The sequence below is a fragment of the Gymnogyps californianus genome, chromosome 7 (genome assembly GCF_018139145.2).
Source record: "Gymnogyps californianus isolate 813 chromosome 7, ASM1813914v2, whole genome shotgun sequence".
Taxonomy (NCBI): Eukaryota; Metazoa; Chordata; class Aves; order Accipitriformes; family Cathartidae; genus Gymnogyps; species Gymnogyps californianus.
In genome coordinates this window covers 26,470,436-26,491,680 of record NC_059477.1, presented here as the reverse complement: position 1 = coordinate 26,491,680, position 21,245 = coordinate 26,470,436, and the positions used below count along the sequence as shown (strand labels likewise).

Here is a 21,245-nt window from a genome sequence, read left to right as displayed (position 1 = left end):
GTGCTGGGTCCGAGGCAGGCAGGCGGCCTCTCCTTGCAGCCGGGGCTGCTGTGCTGGGGCTGCGTGTGGGTTTCATGTGAGATGCCAGCTCTTCCTTTGACTTGATCCCAGGAGGCTCTCGGGGAGCTCAGCAGATGGAGATGTGGTTTTTCATCCTGCAGGGAAAACAGCTCGCCCTGCTCCCCTCCTGGGGCACTGGGCTGGGTGCTTTGCCCTGCCAGGGTAACAGCACCTTTCATGCTGTCATCTTGTTTCAGGCGAGCAAAGATGCTGCTGTAGACAACTGACTCGCCTGTGCCTCATGTGCTATGGCTCTACATGGCCTCTGCAGGACCAGAATGCGCTAATCTGGGCCCCAAACAGGAGAAGAGCACTGGGCTCGAGTCAGGCACCCTCCTGACAGGGAGAGCTCAGCTGCGCCGGGCCTGGCACCTCGCTCAGCAGCAGGCGAAACCCATCTGGAATTTAGAGAAGAAGTATGTGAGTGCTTTCCAGGATCGCAGCCTGCTGCCCTCAGGGATCCCTCTGCAGCAGTCCTGTTCCTTGTGCCCACCGTCACTATGCCACACACACCCCAGTGAAGACACCCTCCCAAGCCTGCCCTTGGCCCAGCCCTGCCTGGACCTCGGCGGGAGCGCTCTGCTCTACCGACGCTCCTGCCTCAGACCCAAGCCCTACGGATTTCCTTTCCGAAGCCCTCTGGACACTGGCTCTGCCACAAGAAGGGTGATGTCTTCCTTGCTGATGGAGCCCTGCCTGCTCCCTGCACTGGCAGAGGAGCACTCTGGGACTGGGGTCAAAGGCTCTGCCCTCAGCTCAGGTCAGCAGGCTTCCAGCTCCTGCAGACCAGTGCTTGATAACAACTCCTTCCTACGGCCAAGCAGTGCTAAAGTGCCTTTGCTGCAGTCACTGGAGATCAAGAAGGTGAAAAACACCCACAGCTTCCCCATCGCCTCATGGCCGCACTCCGGGGACAATGGAGACAGCTCCCCCAGCAGCCTGGTCAACGGAGCAGTGAAAAGCAGCGACCTTGTGTTGGAGCAAACCGCAGTCCCCTCCCTGACCCTTGTGCCCAGCAGTTCGATCCTCAGGAAGGACCAGTGCTTGCAGGAGGACGCTGAGAGGAGAGCGCACAGCTTAAAAGAAAAGGAGCCGGAGATCAGCCTCACGGAGGCTGTGCAGCAGCTAGCTGGACAGACTGCCACACACAACGGCTTTGGACGCGAAGTCAAAAGCTCTGGCCTTATGAACGTGGGCAGTCTGTCCAACTGGAACAGCAGGTGGGGGCAGCACATCATAGCGCAGCTCACCCCGAAAGAAACCATCGCTCCTCTGAACTTGGAGCTGGGTAGCCATTGCCTTAATGGTAAATCGAGCCTTATAGGCACCGATGGTGCCGTTGTCTGCACTAAGCGTATCAGCGTCCATCTCTTGGCCTCGCGCGCTGGCTCTCCCAACCGCAACGCCGACTGCCGGCTTGTGAGCATGCTGAGCCCACACGGTGGGGACCGGGTGGCAAGAGCAGAGCCTCCACACCTCGCTGCCGTCTCCGAAGTGGCAACTCAGATGTCCACCATCCAACTGGAGAAAGAGGAGAAATGGGCCCAGGCTGTCCTCCCGGTAAAGCTCGAGTAAGTAGAGCCAGGAGGAGGAGGGAGGCCATGGCAGGATGGGGTGGGCTGGCCGTTGCATCTTTGTGTGTTGCGAGAGGATGCACTGTGGACACTACGGGGGTGGCCGTAAGGATAACCATGGGCTGTGTCCCTGAGCAAAACCCATCTGTGGCATCCTGGTGTTGGGGGAGCCTTCCTGCCACCCCCAGCTTGATGCAGGCACTCGGGGTGGCTCCGAGCCCTTCCACTTTCTCCTTCAGCCACAGTATGGAATTGCTGTGGCATTTCTAGCTCGCTCCCCGCACAGTCACACGGCCTTACCTGCTGTGGCAGGCTCTGCACATATGTTGGGTGAAGCCTGCTGTTGAGCCAGGTCCAGCAAGGCTTTCCTGGGCAGAGACATGGGTTCCTAAAGGAACATGAAGCTGATGCAGGACAGGGAGGGTGCAAGGACACGGAGCTCCTGCTCCTGCTCTCCTGCTGGGAGAGGGTGTCCTTGTGCCTCTTTCTTTCTGGCTGCTCTGGAAAATGTTCCCTCTCAGGGTGCCCTAGGGCCTCTCCATCTTGCTAGCTTGGGATGAATGCTTGTACATTAGCACTAAGGAGGGCAGTGCTGTCACTCCCCTGCCCACATTACCTCATGCTGTCTTGTGGGCTTCTGGGTCTTTTGGCCCCGGAAAGCATGTGCCACTCCTTCTGATGTGATGTCCTTTGTCCCAGTGCCACTGCTGAGCAGTTGCCGCTGGAGCTGAGCCATCACCAGGACGAAGCAGAGGAAGAACTTCCTGATGGCCTGGACGAGAGCTGCAGTCAGGAGGAGGATGAGGACAGTGAGTGCTGGTTCCCCGGGGAAGGCTGTGCTCCATGCCTCAAGATGGGGAGTGTGGGGGCCGTCTGGGAGCTGGGGGTGAGCACAGCTGCCCTCCTGTCTTACATTCATGCTGTCATTTCAGGATGACCTAGAGATTGTGCTGAACCCAAAAGCGATGTAGCAGCAAGGAGGAACTGCATGGGCTCCTCTGGGGAGCAGGCTAGGGTTCACCACTGTCCTGCTCCAAAACTCACCCATCTCCTCTCTGTGCAGGACTGTCAGGTCCACCCCCTGCCCTGCCTTTTATGCCACCAATTAGTGGGCAAAACCCAGGAGCCAAGGATTTGGGGCAGCTGGGAGGGGTCTGTCCCCTGGAGCATTTGTTTTCTCTCTTCACTTCCTAACTCTGTGTGCATTCACTCCCTACGGAGACAAAACTTGAGTCTGTCCCCTCTTGCAGGTGACTCCGATGCTTCCTGTGTCGCTGGCGTGTCATCCAGTGGCTCTGTGGCTCTTGTGTCCAGGTTAGTAGCTGTTAAATAGTGCATTGAACCTGGCATCTTTGTCCAAACTTGTCCGTCTCTGCCCTCCCTGGTGATAGAGGGGAGCTGTAGCATGTGCGGGAATGGAGTGAAAGGCAACAGGCTTCCCGACCAAAATGAGCTTCCTTGCTATGCTGCAGACCAAAGCTACTTCTCTTGCTACAGACAGCAGCCTGCAAAATGCTGAGGGTGCATCCACCACAGCAAAACAGGGGTCTTAATTTCACTGCCACTGCCAGTTGCTGGGTTAGGTTTACTGGATTAAATTGTGCTCTTGCAGTGTTGTTGCCTTGCAGATGAAGCAGAGTGGAGGCGTCCTGGGCCAGAGATTGCAAAAGCTCCTTGGGGTCTTGTGTCTCAGCATTGCATCCTAGAAACAAGCGCCGGAGCCTGGGTTTTTCTTTAGCTTTTGGAGGGAGGTTTCTCTGGGGAGGATTAGTCAGCCTGTGGTCATTTGAGCCCTGCCTCCGTGACTCCTGACAGACCTTTGTGGGACCTGTTCTTGCCCATCCAGCAACGGGAGCTGGTCCTTGCAGCTGTGCTGCCCCTTGCACCAGGGCTGCCTCGGACTTTGCTGTCTGCCTGACAACTTGCTGCTTTCCATCATGCCATAACTCACCTGGGAGACGAGGAAGGCTTCCTGCGAGCAAGTGTTGAACCTCAGGGTGCTGCAGGGCTCTGGGTGTGCACATGTGGTTGTGAAAGTCCTGCAGAGGTGACATAAATTGGACCAGCAGCTGTTTCTGGCAGGACGTGGCTGGTTGGCCTCTGGGGGCGGATGGGGGTAAGCAGCGCTTGGGCCAAATGCGTCCTGCAGTGCGGAGGGAGGGATTTTGGCCGCTTCTCTGTGCGGGCTGTGCACTGGGCTGGCCTCAAAGCCTTTGCAGCTGTCTCCTGCCTTCAGTCTGTTGTGGGCAAAACCGGTTTTGTGCCAGGGAAAGTTAATCAATATAACTTATTGCCAATTAACAAACTTTTAATTACCAATTCTGGTAGTGAAAAAAAAAAATACATACAAGGACTTAGGGAAAACACCTCTTCTTCCCCCGTCCTGGTTGCCAACCCCCTCGCCGCAGGCTACACTCAGTCCCTTCAGGGAGGTGAGGGGTGGCCTGGGAGATTTGGGTCAATGTGTTGTGGTTCCTTTTCTTTTGCTGCTCTTTGTTCCTTAGTGGATTGCTCTGGTGTGGCTTCTTCCACTGGCTGCAGTGGCATATATTTGAATATATGTTCATTATAAACTCTACTTTTAGTGTCATCACAGCCTTAATAGATATGTTATAAATTCTGCCCTTCCTCCCAGGTGTTAGGGATTGCTGTGGTAAGAAGGTGTACATACAGTCGGTAAAACTCCAGCCCTCTTTCCTGCAACACACCAAAACCAAGAGGATTACCACAGCTGAATCATATATGCATTACAACCTCCACCCCTTATTCCTGTGGACGAGGTTATAGGGTTTGTCATGTAACAGACTCCACCCCTTGCCCCGGCAAAACACAAAACCTGCAGGGGTTACAACACTTGGCATGTGCATTCATTGCAAGCTCACCCCCTCATCACTGCAGACTGGGTTACTGACCTTAGCGCCCATTGCTTGCACCACATTGCAATGATGCAAATTCTTGATACCAGGATCAAGGATCCTTCTGGCTTCCCCCTTCCTCCCTGTGCTACTTTTCACCTTTAGCCAACTGCCTACTGCTTCATCTCCCCTAGGAACTGCATCGAGTGCCTGGCCCAGCCTGCTGAGGCTCAGGAGAAAGCGCTCAAACCAGCTCTTGTCTGCAGTTTATTCCCTAATGTGCCTCCAACCATCTACTTCAGTACTCGGGATGAGAGAGGTGAGCCGGGGTCTGTTGCCGTGCAGGGTGAGAGCGCCCAGCCCGTGATTAGCAAGCAGCGGTGCCAGCGCACAGCTGGGAGCTGGCCGGCAGCAGCTCCCCTTCACCCTTCCTGTGATGAGACCCAGCACCGCTGTGAGATCGAAAGGGCTGGAGTAAAATGACGGCTGCTCCTGCAGCCTGGAGCATGAGTCAGGCTGCCACCACCAAATGTTCTAGTGTCCTGGATCTCGCCCAGCCATGGAGTCTTCTGCTCCATGCTAGTTTTGTGAAGGGGGCTACGCACCCTCCTCTGCAGGCCTGGTGCCTGTGCAGCAAACCATAAGAATTTCCCTGGGTGCAGCTGTAGAAAATCCGTGTATTGCGTTTGTTTTCCTTCTGTCCTTATCTTTTTGCCTTCCTAGTGGAAAAGCTGCCTTGGGAGCAAAGGAAGCTGCTGCGATGGAAAATGTGCGCAGTCACGCCGAACATAGTGAAGCAAACCGTTGGCAGGTCCCACTTCAGAGTCAGCAAAAGTAAGCTGTGGGAGGCTGGCAGCATCCGACACGTCATGTCCTCCCTCGCCTCCAGCCTGTGGGTACGAGAAGGCAGACTGACTGCGAAGAGCAGGAGCGATACAGGCTCAGCAGCGCAGGATGCTGGGTTCCCATTTCTGCCTGTCTGACCCACAGTATCCGAGCTCTGTGGGTCCTGGCAGGGCCTGATCTCCCTCTTGACTTGTCCCTGGCGTGGACCACGAGGACTTACTCCTGGGTTGTCAGGAGCTGAGGCAGCGTCTGGGGCAGCAGAGCTGTACTCTGGCTTGTTTGAGCTGTGCCTCTAGATGGTGCTGCCACTCTAAGGAGGCTGGCACTCATCTGGTGCTGACCCCAGCACCACTGTCCCTTGTCCCCATGTGCTGAGCAACAAGCAATCCTCTCTGACCATAGCCAGAGAGTTCTCAGAGTTGGGATCTTGTCACTGAAGAGATATATAGGAGAGGGATGGGGAAGCACTGAGCATTTGCAGCTATGATCCACACCCTGGAGTGTGATCTCCCAGCAGTACTTATGGGGCTCCTGCACGTATCAGGAGACCTCTGTGCAGACCGTTTTGGGGCTATAATGGGACACGCAGGGCAGAGTAAGACGTAGGAAGTCTTGCAATCCTACATGTCCCTCTGCAGTGCAGCGCTGATCAGCCAACTGCTTCATTCACCTGCTGTAAAGCAGGGAGGTCAGGGTGCTGGGGGATTAAAGCCATTCCTTTGGCCCTGTGTCTGCCCAGATCCCTGCAACAATCACGTTTGCAAGGATATGACCCACCTGGTTAACTGGATCCCACTCACAGCCTTGGTTTGGCAGCTTTGCGGTAGCCAGTATGAGTGCTTTGTGCTATTGCTGTGCAGCATCCGTGGCACACTTCTGCTAGCCCCAGGAGATGGGGTGCTGGTAGGTTGAGCGGGCATTGTGGGTGGCAGCGTACTCGATCATGGACTTTTCTGTTTTTCTTGCAGAAAGCAATGACTGGCTGGGTTGCTGGGGCCACCACATGAAATCCCCCAGCTTCAGATCCATCAGGGAGCACCAGAAGGTAGGGGATGTTTTGGGCTGACCTCCTTCATGTGCATTGAGGGTGTGTTGGGAGCAGTTTGGGTGCCCCTCTCTTCAGGGCCAGGTGTTTGCTGTGCAGGCTGTCCCTGCGGTGTCCCTTCCAGAGCGTGGCAGCTGGCTTTCCTGTGCTGGCAGATGAGCCCAAGAGACAGGCACAGCTGGGTGAGCATCCCCGCTGTGTGGGTGGCTCTTTTGCAGACTGAGGCTGTAGCCAAGCTGTGTTCACTTGTGAGCTCCTTTAAATTCAGTCATTGTTGCTTAAGGCAGTCCTTCCTCTGGCGGAACTGAGCGGTAGGGCCAGTGCCCTCCCTGCCACCGCAGCCAGAGGGGATGTACCTAACTCAGATCACAAAAGGGTCAGGAGTGGCCCATGGCTTGGGGAACATGCAAGGGACCAGAGGTTTGATATCTGTCGCACATACACGTTTGTTCTGGAGAGCTGTGATGCTCCAAACTGCTTGGTCTTGAGGCAGCATCCAGATTTGGAAGCTAGCAGCCTCCAGCCCTGTTCCTGTCCTGCTGCGGGGTCTTTCTGTCCCCAGAGCTTGTGTTGCATGGGCAGGACTCTACAGTTTAGAAGCAAGTAGGAAACCACTGGAGTGGAGGATACTGCCAGAGGAAGCTCAAAGGCTGAGGGTTAGTGCCCTGCAGCTGCTCAGACATCAGAAGGGACGAGGTGGCAGCTGCTGGCTTTGTAGCCGGTGTGGGTCATCGTGTGTGTGCTTGTCCCTGCAAAGCTTCAGGAGCAGGTGGGTCTTGTCTTGGTGCAGTCCTGGGAGGGGAGCAAAGAGCATTACCCTGCACTGTGTTCAGAAAGGATGTATCCGCTGGCCAGGGAGCAGCAACGGGTGGGCAGGGAGGTGGGGAAGCGGGGAGATCTCACAGCATCTGGGTTCCTTTCCAGCTAAACCACTTCCCCGGTTCATTTCAAATTGGGAGAAAGGACCGTCTGTGGCGTAACCTGTTGAAGATGCAGGCTCGCTGTGGGAAGAAGGAGTTTAACTTCTTCCCCCAGTCCTTCATCCTGCCCCAGGACATCAAATTACTCAGGAAAGCGTGGGAGGAAGGAGCTAGCCGCCAGAAATGGATTGTGAAACCAGTAAGCGCAAAGCAGAGTTCAGTCCTCTGTTCCATTGTAGCTGCAGGGAGAAGATCTGATCCCTTCTTGTTTGTGTTTTGCAGCCAGCATCAGCAAGAGGCATTGGTATCCAGGTCATCCACAAATGGAGCCAGCTCCCAAAAAGGAGACCGCTGCTGGTACAGAGGTGAGTGAAAGAAAACAAGGCTGACACACAGCCTGGGACCTCCTAGTGTCTAGTCTCTCTGGCCAGGTCTGGGCCACTGCCACTATGTGGCAGAGCAAAAGCACCTGATTTGCATCTGGAAACTTCTTGACTGCCTGGGTGTAATACTGCTGCTGGAAGTCTGGCTCTGTCAGCTGCAGCTGGGCTTACCAGAGTGCTGCTGTCTCTGCGTAGATTTTTGAGGTCTCAGGTACAAACTGGCTCCACGGGCCTTCTGGAGCTTCTGTCTGGCAGGTGATCAGCTTCAGCTCTGCTGTGATCCTGCTCCCACTGCTTTGTACTCTGGTGTTTGGCAGCTTTGGAGGCAAACAAACCTTATCCAGTGCTCACAAGCACAGTGGGAAGAGAAGTCCCAGGGAAGGGGTGGCAATTGTCAAAGATTTGTTCTTATCCAAGTTAGAATGAGTCAGTAAGAGCTTCTGTGTGTGTGGACATTGGTCAAAGGGTTTTCTTGAAATAACAGAATTTTCAGAATCTCCTTCCCCTTCTGCAGAAAAATGGAATAGCTCATCTTGGTTTGAGGCTGCTTTCTGGGAAGGTTCTTGTGAGGGCAGGAAAACTGCCTGGTGTTTGGCAGACAAGGAACTGCTGTGTTGGCTTGTCTGTTCTCCCTGTCCACTTCCCATGCAAAGTGATAAGCTTTCCCATGGAAAATCATGAACTTCTGGGGTGAATAATCAAATTATTTGGATGAAAATTTCCAATTGTTTCTGCTCACTGAACGAAACCATCTGTGGCTGGCCCACTGCATGTCTTAGATGTTCCTGAATATTGTGATCAGTCTTGTGGGTGTGGAAAAGCTACTGTGCCTTAGAGCCAGGGAATAATCTCTTCAAAATGGAACTGAGCAGAAGGGAATACTGCTCATGTACTGCAGGATCTCCCCATGCATGGGAGAGCTTTTTTCTCTCTCGTTTTGACTGTGATACACCTAACTTGGAAATGCTGTGCAAAAGGGCTTCTGTATTGATCCCTGGTTTTGCCAAGCCTTCTGAGGTGGGAGCTAGAGATGTTCCTGCACATGGAGATCATAACCGTCCCCTGGTGCTTGCTTCCCTCTGCAGATATTTGCACAAACCCTACCTCATTGGCGGAAAGAAGTTCGACCTGAGGATCTACGTTTACGTCACTTGCTACGATCCCCTCAGGGTCTACCTGTTCAAGGATGGATTGGTTCGCTTCGCTAGCTGCAAGTAGGTTGTGCGGGAGAGCAGTGCTGGGGGGCTGCCTCAGCACTGAGGCATGTGTGGCTGTGGTACCTGCCTCGGCTGGGGCAGGAGGGAGTCATCCCGTATACAGTGATGCTTAAAGCTGTAGCTTGCTTGCTTAAGAAGCAGTTTGGAAACACATGGGGTCACTGCAGGTGACAGTGTTGAAAGGGAATGTGAGAGGATGCTTCATTCATCCACCTTTCCCAAGGCAAGATCAGCTTAGTGTAAAGCAGTTCTTGAAATACACTGTCTGTGCTTCATACTGCATAAGAGTTGGCATACCAGAAATTGAGATGTTTCCTCCAGTTTTGACTATATTGCCTTGAGCTGCTGCAGTTCCATCAGTGCTTTTGCTCACCAATGCTCTGGTCTTTTCTTAAGGACATGCTGTGAGAGTGGGATTGCATCCCACTGCCCCAAGGTAGCCTGCTCTGTGTCTCATGCTTGGTCCCATCAGCTCTGAGCCTGGGGGGACAAAGAGCTCCAGGCAGCCTGGGAAAGGGAGGCAGCAGAGCTGGTGGGTGGCCGAGAGTGGTCTGAGATGAGAACAGAGTTTCTGCCTGCCCCATGGGCCTGGGGGCAGCCAGTTCAAGCTCAGACTGCTTGTGCTTCTATTGCCTCCTCCAGGTACTCCTCCTCGATGAAGAGCCTCAGCAACAAGTTCATGCATTTGACCAACTACAGTGTGAACAAGAAGAACACAGAGTACAAGTCCAACTCGGATGAGACTGCTTGTCAGGGACACAAATGGTAGGTGCTGCTTTTAGGGCACAGGGCAGCTCTTTCTGTTCCCTGTGAAGTCAGCCTTTTTTCAGTATTCCTACCCAAAACTTGAAGGTACTTCCTGTATCGTCTGCTCCCGTCTGGGGAAACTGGAGGAGCAGAGTGATTTTTAGCATGGGTTAGTGTCGATGGAATCTGGACAGTCTCCCTCGCTTGTGACTCATCCTGTCCGCTGCTGCCTGGGCTGTGGTTGCCATTCATCCTGCCTGTGTCTGTGCCGTTCCCTGCTTCCAACACTGCTCTCATCTGTGCTCATTCATCCCCTTGCCCTGTTGCGGGGGCGATGGGATGTGGTTAAAGCAGAATCTGATTTTTTGCTGTTAGAAGTTGAATGGGCAATTGTGATGCTTAAATTGGCTAGATGGGAGTTTCTGCCCGTCTCACTCTTGACTTCCCTGTGGAGGCAGAGAAAGGGACAGTCCTGGTGCAAAACTGATAATTTATGTGCTACTCGGTGTGAATAGGAGCAGCAGTGCCATTTCTAGGCATTTGGGAGGAGGGCTGCAGTCTTGCAGGAGTTCCTGTTCCCTGCTGTCCCATGGGTGGACTGATCCAAGGCCCCAGGCACTTGTCTCTGATTCCACAGCGGTGTTTGAACTCTTTTAAAAATAGTGCAGGATAGAGTTCTCAACTCATGGGCCTGGGCAGGGCTACTTCACTTCAAAGGGAGCTGCAGAACGTGGTTTGCTGTGGTAGGATTGCTTTCTCAGACCTGGACCTGCTGCGCAGTGGTCTGTTCCTCCACTGGGACTTTGAGAAGGGTCTGCTGTCCCCCAGCAGTTGAAATCCCATGGGGGTTGGATTGTGTGGGTTTTCAGTACCGCCATGCAAGTCAAAGCTGGCTGCTCCCACGTTAAAGATGAGAGTGGCTGTAATCCACTCCATCTTGTACACAGGAAACGTGACCTTTGGACTCCTGGCCATTAGCCACACAGTCTCACTTGAGCAACATCTGAGCATCCTTGGCTCAGTGTCAGGGTAGCTTGCAGTGCTCGGTATGGTGTGGGAAACTCCTATAAAAGCAGAGATGCTGCCCCCTACCATCTCGTTCTCCACGTTTTTCAAAAATTTTTCTCCACCCTTGAAGCCTCACTGAAATGGCTCTACCTAAAAGATTTATGGGGGTCTTGCTGGATTCCTGCTGAGCTGCTTTGCAGTGCTGCGGGGGAAGGCCTGCAGGAAGGGGAGGTTTGCTGAGGACATGGAGGGGGAGGGAAGAGAAGATCTGGGCCTGAATTACCTTGCTCATGTGCTAATTTGGGACCTATTACTCCAGTGCTGGGACAAGTCTATGACAGATTTATGTTCCTAGTAGCTTGGGCCGACAAGACCAGGGGCCAGGCTGCGGAGGGCAGCAACCAGGAGCTGAGAGGTTTGAGGATGGCAGAAGGATGGCCGTGTCAGGAAAGAGCTTTGTCAAGGCTCCCCTCTGCTGCTTTCGCTCCCCTAACAGGGCTGGGCAGCAAGGGGCTGCAGAGCTACCTCCTTTGCTTTCTCTCTCCCAGGGCACTCAAAGCTCTCTGGAGTTACCTGAGCCAGAAGGGAGTTAATAGCGAGGCCATCTGGGAGAAGATTAAGGACATCGTTATCAAAACCATCATTGCGTGAGTCCTGGCACCCCTTGCTCTGTGCCTGGCTGTGGGGTGCACGCGGGCCCCTCTGGCTCTCCAGTCCCCTCTCAGCCCGGTCCTTTTGCTCTTAATCTAAATGCTACCACTGCTGTTGGCTTCAGTATTTCTCTCTGGATCCTTCCTTTCATCCTGTTACTTATGCTCATGCTGCAGTAGCTGCAATGGGTAAATAGACCTTACATTTCCTGAGTCTGCCTGCAGTGCAGGGGGGAGGCCAGGAGGGTGCAGCGTACCTGACACTGCCCAGCTTGCCACCTGCTCCCGTGCCTTGGCCAGGGTGCCTGAGAAAAAAGGTCCCCTGCTGCAGGACGGATCTTGTGTTCAGAGGTGGATCCTGCCTGACAGAGCAGGGATGCTCAGGATGCAATGCTGGATCCATACACGGTGCAGCAGCAGCAGCTCACAGGCCTGCATTGGTCTCTCAGCCCACCTGCTCCCACAGCATGTGACTGCATACGCTCTCAGAACTGGCAGCGTGTGCTGTCTGACTGTTGGAAACAAGCGTTTTTTCCTCGGCTTGTAGATCTGAGCCCTATGTGAACAGCCTGGTGAAGATGTACGTGCGGCGGCCGTATTGTTGCCATGAGCTGTTTGGATTTGATATCATGCTGGATGAAAACCTCAAGCCCTGGATCTTAGAGGTCAACATTTCCCCAAGGTAAAGCAGATTCTGAGCCGCAGCAGAGCGGATAATGGCCTTTCTTTTACCACAAAGTGAATTTGGCTCATGATGTCCCCTGCACCCTGTGCTGAAAGACTGTGGGCTTTGAAGCCTCCTTCTCCAGATTGCAGGAATCAAAGTCCTCCCTGTCTGCGAAAGCAACATCCATCTGCAGCTCAGAAAGCTTTGCTGGGCATGCTCCAGCTAGAGCCAGGGAAGAGTACGTTAAAAAAGGAAGGCCAAGAAGGGATGTGTCATATAGGGAATGGGTGATGGTAGAGATTTCTTCTTTGCGTGGGCAGAAGTGATCAGCGGCTCCACTGCCTCGTGCACCGTTCCTTGCTTGCTGACGGCACCCGGCTGCGCAGTGTCGGCTGTGCAGGCAGGGCCGGGAGCTGCAGTGTACCTGAGCACGGCCTCTCCTGCCTGCGAGAGTGGATGGGCATGAGCTGGACACAGAGCCATGGTCCCACACAGGGCTCTGGGGGTGGATTTGCTGGTTTCCAACAAATCTGGGAAGAGGGGGAGAAATGAACCATTTCTGGTGGGGAGCCCCCATTCAAAGAGCTGTTGTCAGGATTTTTCTCTCAATGTCCCGTGGCTGTCTGTGATGAGGTGAGGGACAGGCTGGGTTTTGTATCTCAGTTGGCATTAACCCAGGAAGTGATCTTGGGGCCGTGGCGCTCGGCACCTCCATTCTAGCACTCAGACTGCTGTGATGCTTCCTCCCTGCAGCCTCCACTCCAACTCCCCGCTGGATGTGAGCATCAAGGGCCAGATGATCCGGGACCTCCTCAACCTCGCAGGCTTTGTTCTGCCCAGCACGGACAGCATGGCCTCAAGGCCACAGACAAGAAGTGGCTCAGCCTGCAGGTCAGCTCCCTTCTCTGTCAGAGAGGCAGGCTTTTCTCTTGGGGGATTTCATCTGGGGGCTGCTTGCAGCCCAGCAAATGCTGGTTTCTATGCTGTTTAGAGCCTGTGCTTGCTGGTCCTTCAGCTGTGGGTCTGAGGGACTTGCATCATTGCCTGGGTATCTGGTTGCTGCGGTCTCTTCAAGGCAGAAGGATTTATGCCCTCTCTGCAGGTCCAACTTCCATAGTTGGAAGTGAGGCCAGAGTAATTTGTGCTTGCTCTGCAGTTAGTCGAGTCGTGCTCTCTTCTCCTTCCCCCTGCCAGAACTAACACGATGCTGAGCTGCACTGCCTCTCCGTTTGCTTGGAGGGCTGGCTGCCTGGCTGTGTTGGGGCTGGATCCGCTTACCCTCTACCCCAGGGCTGATGTGCTGCTGCCTTGAGCAAGAGGAGCACCTGTTATTTTTCAAAGGCTGGAGTGATCTGTTCCTTAGGCAGGACTGCAGGTGTCAGAGGCTGTAGACCAATGGGTAGGGATGTGCACAGTCTTACCTTGCAGCTAACATGACTGTTTCTTGCATAAGGCTGATTCCTGGGCGTGTGTCCACCCAGGCCCCTGCTCCTTCTGTGTTTCACCACAGCTTGGGCTTATACTGATTTCAAACCTGATGGTGAGGGGGAAATCAGTCCTGTTCCCTGCAGCAGAGTGGCTGCTGGCCATGTGTCACTGAAGGAGCAGCTTGCTGGGACGAGCACCAGCACGCGGTGATGTATGGGCACGCCGAAAGATGGGACTCTTGCCCTTCGCCTGCCCTGCCTTCAGCAAAGGGAGAAGCTTGGAGCGCGGGCTTGTTCCAGCCGGGGAGCTCTCGCCAACTCATCTGCGGCGCTTTGATCATGCGCTCGTTTGCGGCTTGCGATGGAGGTGCTGAAGGGCAGGTGTCCTCGGAGGGACCCGCAGGGGATTAAGCAGATCCTTAACATGGTTCAGATGATGCATTACCAGAGTTCCTGCATCCAGGGGCAAGCTTGCTTAACCATATCTCCTGCCCTGGGAAGGATATGAAGGGTTTTTTTGCATATGGGCGTAATTCCAGTAGACCTGTATGTTCCCCAAGCACCATGCAACACAGCCTCAAGGCTCTGCTCTCCCTGTTTGGATCCGCACACAACTGATTATTTTTGCAGCAGCAGAACAAATTAGCTGTGTTGATAAAAGGGTTAAAAGGTGTTGGACAAGTATCTCCCAGCCTCTGGCATCCCCAAATGGTTCAGCTGGGTACTTAGAATAGTTTAGATGATTGCTGGTCAGATCGTACAAAAGGCCAGGATTTCCCATGGCATGTGGAGCTGGAGCTGAATGAGAGTCTTGAGAGTTCTTGGATGATGCAGGAGGAAGTTTTTGATCTAAGAGTTCTCTCCTTTCTTGCACAGCGCCAGTACCGAGTACTTGTACCCCCAGCCCTGTGGGTACAGTTAGGAAGCTGCGTTCCAAGCGGGATGTATACATGAGATCCCACCAGGCTTCAAGTGCTGTGAATCAGGTCACAGTGTGTCTTTGGCCCTCTTGCATCCTGTGTGGGTGTGAGGTGGTGGTTCACCTTTTGGATGAAGGAACACTGAAATGCCTTAGCGAGGAGCTGGCAGGGCCCTCCTTGTTCCCCTGCCCACATCCTTCCTGGGTGCTGTGCTGATGCACAAGGCTGTGGGTGCATCACTGATCTCGCAACTAGTGAAATCCTTGGAGAAAGCATTCTCTCCTCCACAGCATCTTCCTGAGGGTGTCACTGCTCTGACAGAAGTTGCTGGGAGCAGTTCTGCCATGACAGGACTTTGTCTTCTCCGCTTAAATGCTCTACTGCCTCTTCTTGTGTCCTCAGTCTGGGTAGTGCTTTGAAGGAGAAGCCCAGGCCAGCATCTGAGCATTTCATAGCAGAGAAGATGAAGAAGGCCTATTACTTGACACAGAAGATACCTGACCAGGTATGACACAATCCCCTCTGATACTTGCGCTGTCCTGCCAAGCCGCTGTCCCAACCAGTCCCACATGTCTGTCCCTTGTCCCTCTCCAGATTGTGCCCCTCTGTGGGGACAGCCAGGTGATGGGGAGCACCTGGGCTCCAGTGTGTTACAAGACAGCTGGTCAGAAATAAACTGGGTTTGCTTAAGCCACTGCTGCACTGGCTCATCTTTACATTAAAATAGGTACGTGCTGAGGGGCACGTTACCCACCAGTCCCCAAACAGGGTCTGAGCACTGCCTGTTCCTCCTCGTGTCTCTGCGCAGCTCTCGTAGCCTTTGCCTGCTGACCCCATGCAGGTTAGCGGGGATGCATGCCTTGTGTGCCACCTGGCAGTGTCTGTAAGAGAGGCTGGGCTGCAGAATTGGGGATCTCCTCAGCTCTGTGCAGTGTTGATGTCACCACTGAGCCTAGATTTCTTCATTTTCCATGTGGCCTGTGCCCCAAAGATCTGAGACACATGGAGACCTCTTGCCTGAGAGACTTTGAGGAGTGGGAAAGTGGGAAGGGGGACCAACAAAATGTAGTTCACTTCTCCCTGACCCTGGGTTGCTCTTGTCTGCAGGATTTTTATTCTTCTGTCTTGGACATCCTGACCCCAGATGATGTTCGCATCCTGGTGGAGACAGAGGATGAGTATTCCCGGCGCGGGCAGTTCGAGCGGGTGTTCCCCACCCACATCTCCATGCGGTACCTGCGCTTCTTTGAGCAGCCTCGTTACTTCAACATCCTGGTGACCCAGTGGGAGCTCAAATACTACTTGAATAAACACAAAGGTAACTGCCATCTGAGAGCCTGGCACAGTCACATGAGTCAGGCAGGCTGCCTGCCGGCGGTCGTGGGAGACTTCTGAGCTACGCATGTTGAGGGGGCACTGCCTGCCTGCACACTAGCCATAGGAAATATGTTACCCTCCCAGACTATTCCAAATATCACGAAAAGCTTCTTCTGAGTTGATCAGAGGTGCTGACTGCTCTGGTAAACACAGCGCTAGCACTTCTAGGTGCCCTGGGGCTGAAGCAGGCTAGGATTCTGCCTTCAACCTGTAGCTCTGGCCTCTTACTGCTTTCCTCTGCCCTATTTTGAGGGAGAAACAGCTGGAGTCACTGGCCTTTGCTCCTTGCAGGTGATCAGTGAAGTGAAGGAAAAATTGGGCTTATTCCCTGGTCTCCTGCCGCTTTGTAACTGATGAAAAACTGTCAGTGTGCACACAGAGGAATTTTTCCTAAACACTAGAAATCTAGCTATCATTTCCACCTTTCCAGGACACAACTGTGTATTTTAATAAAAAACATCCTTTAATGAGGCATAGCTGGGTTGGACCAATTCCTTCTCACCCAGGGCTGTCTCTATCAGGGCAGCAGTAGAGGCTATTTAGGAGAGAGAACCAGTGAGGTCTAGTGTGAGGGGTTAGAGAGCATGAAAAGAAAGAGACTGGGGCTCCAGACGCTCCATCCAGCATCTGATCTAGCTGGAGAGGATTCTGCAGGAGCCAGCCCTCCACTGAGGCGACCGTATGTGTGCTCCTAGCCTGGCTGTCATGCAGAGGAAAAAAAAAAATGCTTTTGTCACTTTTCACTGGTGTAAAAGCAAATATCAAAGGGGTTGGTAACAGTCTTTCACAGAGAGAGACAGTAACCTCATAGCCCTCTCCAGCTGCGCTGTCAGCATGTGTTGTCCTTTGCCTCGCTCATACCTTTGCTGGATGCTCTCCTGTCAGCTGGAAGAAAGATCCTGTCATTGTCCGCACTGAAGTGCTGCCCTGAACTTCGCTGCTCAGGCCCGGGTCCTGGTTCAGTGCTCCAGCTTCCCCGAAGCAGCCCAGCGAGCACATTTGCTCTACCCCCTCGTTGCTCTTCAGCTCTGAGCAAAACCTAACCTCCCCCTGGCCCCTTTGCATTCATGTATGTTCCATGCAGCCCCCCTCTCTCCCCGGCCAGCAAGGTGCAAAGCCCAGGCTGATGCACAGAGCCAGGGCAGGGCTGCCGAACTGCCCTGCTCCTCTCAGCCCCCAACACGTGGGGCTTTTTTCCAAGGTCCTGGGGCTTGCTGAAAGGTCACTGAGGAGCAGAGTTTGGACAACAAGGATTCCTCCTATAGCCAGGGCTGGTATCGTATAGCAAATCACAGTAACCCCAGCTGGACAGCATCAAGTTCCTGGCCATTGCTCTGCTGGTGCTTAAATCTCAGGGCACCTTAGCTTGTGCTATGGCTCTAAGGCTCTTAAAAAATAAAACAGGAAGGGAGCAGTCCTGGATTTCTCAATATTTCTGGGTGAACAGCGAGCTTGGCTGTAGTGGGGACAGCTGGCAGGAGGCCTTGGAGGAAGTGGAGCTGGTTCAGTGCGGTTGGACACGTGGCTCTGCTCCAAAGTGACCTCCCTGTGCTCTGGAGCAGCACGTCTTGTGTGCGGCTGGAGGAACGGTCCCTTCCAGTCACACCACCAGTGAGCTTGGTCCATGCCAGCCTCGCCCTCTGTCAGGGATGGAGACCAGGTCTCAGCCCATGTCGAGCTCCAGATGGACCCGTGCAGGGAGGAGATGATGTGCTGGGATGCTGCGGCTGATTGGTGCTGTGCAAGGAGGAGGTTGCCCGAACTGCCCTCCTCTGGGAAAGGGGCCGGTGGCCCCAAAGCTGCCCTACATTTGCACTGTAGGAACTTTCACCAGTGCAGCCCAAATCAGGTGCTGCCGTTGGCAGGCACCGAGCTCAGGGGAACCGCCAGTCTGGTCTAATTCAGCAAATCCCGTGTTGCCCCAGTTTCCCTGCTTAGCTGAGCCTGCTGCACGGTGCGTCTGGCTCCCCGGGAGGAAGGCAGGCACTGCGGCAGCCCATGTGCTGGCGCTCGCTGGTGTTTGCTCGTACAAAGGGTGAACGCCCTTGGTTTACCCCGTTTTTGCTGGGGCTTGGGCACGTGTTCAAGTAGTTATTGCATAGCATGTGCTGCGCGGTCAGTTCATTCCGTGCAGCATGTTTGCGTGCCCCGAGCTGGGAAGGCTTAACTCTCTGCAAACTTGGTCGTTCACTCTCACTTCTTGTCTTTTCTGTCACTTCCCAGGTCTGGAGCTACTGAAGAACTGCTGTGTTAAAGGGTACCACACTGGGGCAGGGACGGATTTGGCCCAGACGGTGCGTATGGCTGTGGGTAAGCTAGGGGAAGGCGGTTGTTTGCCTGGGCAGAGAGCCTGCTTGTTCTGCTTCCTGTGGCTCCTGCCCTACCTGTTTGTCCCTTCTTTCCTTTCTGCCAAGGCCTCCAGGAGTCTGGAGGAACCCACAGTTCTCTATCTCCCACCAACATGAAGTCCACTCAGTATATTAGATCTGCAAGTACTTTGCATCTGAATATCCTGGGGTGCACTGGGCACAGCCCTACATATTTGGCACCTGGCCTGCCCTTTATTCCCCTCCGCAAGGGAGCCATCTCCGTCTGTCACTCCTGTGCCTTAACAGCAGGCTGATCCAGTGAAAGAAACCCACTCTTTTGACCTCGAGATGCTCTGCTCCCACTTACAGCAGAGGGATTCATTAAGCAGAGAGCAAAGACTGCTCTGTTTGCTATTCTGGGAACAGTCTGGTGGCAGTGACGATGCACAGCAGTGTGAGGCAGTTCAAGCTGAAGCGCACTAGGGCAGCCTACGGCAGAGCCCAGCAGGCTTGAGGGATTTTTGCCACGACTTAAATAGCCATTTGGTTGTCTTTCTCTCCTCCTGCAGTGGTCATTGCCAAAGTCTTTCTTCCTCCAGAAGAGCAGCATTCAATCAAATGGCTTCAGCAAACTGGAACTGGGCAGACTGGGGTGAGTTTGCACTGGCCGTGACGTGCATGATGTTCACAGTGTGGCTTTAGGAGTGGTGTCCTGAGAGAACTGGCAGCAGGGAAAGCAGCTTTGTCTAAGGGGAGAGGAACAGGTCAGCTTGCAGGCTCTGAAGCCAGCCTCTGCTCTCTGGAGAGCCAACTGGTGGGGCTGGCATGATGTCTACATGACTGGGCATATCTCCTTGGCACTGTACGCCCAGCTCGGATGGGAATGAGGCACAGAACAGCCGGACTGGGTGATGTTTGGGGTTGTCATGGTCAGGACATGCTGACAAGATGTTCCCCGCAGGGACCCGCACCACTTCTGTGGGCTCCGATGTGGCCAGCAATGAGCAGAAGCTCTCAGCCACAGTGTGGGGCTGGGGGAGCAGCGAGGCCTCCGGGACTGCCGCACTCTGCCAGCTTCCCCGAGCAAAGCTGGGCTGCAAAGTGGGTGCTGCTGGCCCCGACAGCTTCCTGCAGAGAGGTGGAGGACTGGGGTTCGTCTGCGTGAGCCAAAATGGAGGGCAGGCACACCCCTGGACCCTGGTGTTAAGGGAAAGGGCATCCCTGCTCCTGTGCCCAGGCCAGGATGGAGTTGGGTTTATGTGCAGGCAGGGAGATCAAGCTGTGACCATAAAGTCCCATCAATGTCGTGGATGTCTGTTGGGGTGAGTGGTGCTGCCTGGGATGGGGGATTGAGTAGGTGAGCCTGGCAGCCCTGTCTCTGAGTCTGTGTATAATGATACTGCGGATGCGTGTTGCACCATGGCCCTTTTGATCCTTTCTCACTGTCCCTAAGCAGCACAGGGTCTCCTTTCTCCTGCAGCACACTCCTCCCTTCAGCTGGTGAGGACCTCACGAGATGCCTGGAGCCCAGCCCTACTCAGAGCTTACCTCTCAACAAGTGCACTGGTGGAGCCGACCAGAAACCTGCTGGCTGCCTCTCGGACACCACCCTGGTGATGTGACCAGGCGGCCGCCGTCCCTCCCCAGGGACACCTCAACCTACCTCAAAGGAAGAGACAGGAGCTAGCTCTGGAGAGCAAGGACTGTGGGAGCCCCCGGCACTGCACACTTGCTTGTGGGGCTGTTTTTAGAGAGGGTTGTTTTACTGGGCAAAGAGGAGAGCTGTGTGACTTCCATTTTTAAAACAAATGGCAAAGCCTGGGGAAGTGGGGTTTGTCTGGCCTTTGTCCTAGGCTGCTCTTAAAGCCTGATGTGGTGGTGGTGGTGGTTTCTTTGCTGCGTGGGAGCTGGCTGAGCTTGGAGTCAGCCTGGCCTTCCCATCTCCGACCAGCACGGGCTGGGCCCTTGCTCGCCTGTGTCTCCATGCGCTTGTCCTGAGCTGCTGGGAGCTGAGTCTGCTCCTGCCCTGCTGCAGCCTGGCCCCTGGAGAAAAGTCCCCAGCCACCACCCTGCTCCTCTGGAAGGAGCAGGGCTTGGGACTTCCAACCGACCCGTTTCATCCTTTCTGAACGCCTGTGCCAACATCCTGCCCTCCCCCAGCCTCGGGGCCTGGGAGAAACCTCAGGCTTGCACATCGCTGCTCGGGAGAGATCACGGGTTCCGGCATAGCTCCGCTTTGTTGTGGGGACAGTCGGGCTGCCAGGGAGGGAGCATCCTCTTGAGGCTGTTGGCTCTCCCAGGTGACCTGCAGCATGCATGCGGGGACTGCAGGCTGGTGCTCTTCTGCTGGGCTCTGCTCTCTATTTTCCCTTTGTTTCTCAAGGATTTCTATTAAAGTTTAACACTCGGCTGCTCTCCTGGCCTCCATCTGCCTCCATTTCCCTGACCTGTTTGGGTCTGTGGGGCAGCTCGGCTCTCCCCACGCTTTGCTGGGCTCTGGTACGGGAAGGATTTGTGCCACCACCCTGCCCTTCCCCTGTCCTTCCTGGAGCTGGGGCCCATTCTTGCTGCCCCATGGCAAGTAAGCATGCCCCCCTGCATGGGGGAGCGGCTCCCAGCATAGCTGCTTGGGGTCTGCCTTATGTCTTGGGGACTCTCCTGCAGATCATTAACCAAGGGGGACAGAGCAGCCCAGCCTTGCAGCAGGGGAAGGAAGGGCTGGGTCCCCTGAGCGGTCCCTTGCCGGTTTTGGGTTATGTGCCCCCAGTCTGGTAGGGGGATGCTGGGCACTTGGGTGGGCTTCGTGGGGCCAGGGAAGGTGCTGAGCCCCATGTGTGGGCCCTGAGGCTTGCAGAAAGCCCTTCTCTCCCCGCAGCCCCCCGACTGCCCGGAGCTGGGCCCCGTTTCTCCGGTCTCCTTGGTGACAATCTCATTGCTCCTCGGCTTCTCTCCAGCACTGAAAATAGCCGCCGAAAGTGGAGATGCCTGCTCCCCTCCTTGCTGCCAGCACCCAGCGGTGGCCAGGCTGGAGCCAGGCTGCCCGGCTCAGCGCAGCTGTAAGGGCCCAGCCCCATCCCACCCCCTGCACCGCTGCGGGGCCAGGGCCACCCGGGACCGGGGCAGCTGCTGTGTCCTCACGTCACCCCAGCCCTGCTGGCCTGGCCCCAGCACCGAGCCCCCCTGCCCCGTCCCTCCTCTTCCTCCCTGCCTTGGGGTAGCACCAGGGGACAGGGGCTTTGC

The 21,245-nt window shown here is 54.8% G+C and overlaps 1 protein-coding gene across 3 annotated transcripts; it reads left to right on the top strand.

Annotated features, from left to right (window-relative positions):
* Nucleotides 1–245: 245 nt before the first annotated feature.
* TTLL4 (tubulin tyrosine ligase like 4) lies at nucleotides 246–20,418 on the top strand. Of its 3 annotated transcripts, none has more exons than XM_050900405.1 (18): nucleotides 246–1,631; nucleotides 2,334–2,443; nucleotides 2,885–2,948; nucleotides 4,684–4,808; nucleotides 5,213–5,323; nucleotides 6,304–6,380; nucleotides 7,305–7,499; nucleotides 7,583–7,665; nucleotides 8,769–8,897; nucleotides 9,543–9,665; nucleotides 11,204–11,302; nucleotides 11,853–11,987; nucleotides 12,726–12,863; nucleotides 14,722–14,824; nucleotides 15,427–15,637; nucleotides 17,920–17,990; nucleotides 18,575–18,657; nucleotides 19,486–20,418. In XM_050900405.1, exons 1-18 carry the CDS (start codon nucleotides 319–321, stop codon nucleotides 19,625–19,627), a joined length of 3,312 nt encoding a protein of 1,103 aa, XP_050756362.1. In that variant the 5' UTR covers nucleotides 246–318; the 3' UTR covers nucleotides 19,628–20,418. The 3 variants fall into 3 exon arrangements, with proteins under 3 accessions (XP_050756362.1, XP_050756363.1, XP_050756364.1); XM_050900406.1 differs by having other exon boundaries at nucleotides 2,334–2,449; XM_050900407.1 differs by lacking the exon at nucleotides 7,305–7,499.
* Nucleotides 20,419–21,245: the final 827 nt, after the last annotated feature.

Coding starts and splice junctions, on each gene's coding strand:
- TTLL4 (XM_050900406.1), top strand. CDS start 319: ATGGCCTCTGCAGGACCAGAATGCGCTAATCTGGGCCCCAAACAGGAG. Junction 6,381..7,304: donor CCATCAGGGAGCACCAGAAG/GTAGGGGATGTT, acceptor GTTCCTTTCCAG/CTAAACCACTTCCCCGGTTC. Junction 8,898..9,542: donor GTTCGCTTCGCTAGCTGCAA/GTAGGTTGTGCG, acceptor TGCCTCCTCCAG/GTACTCCTCCTCGATGAAGA.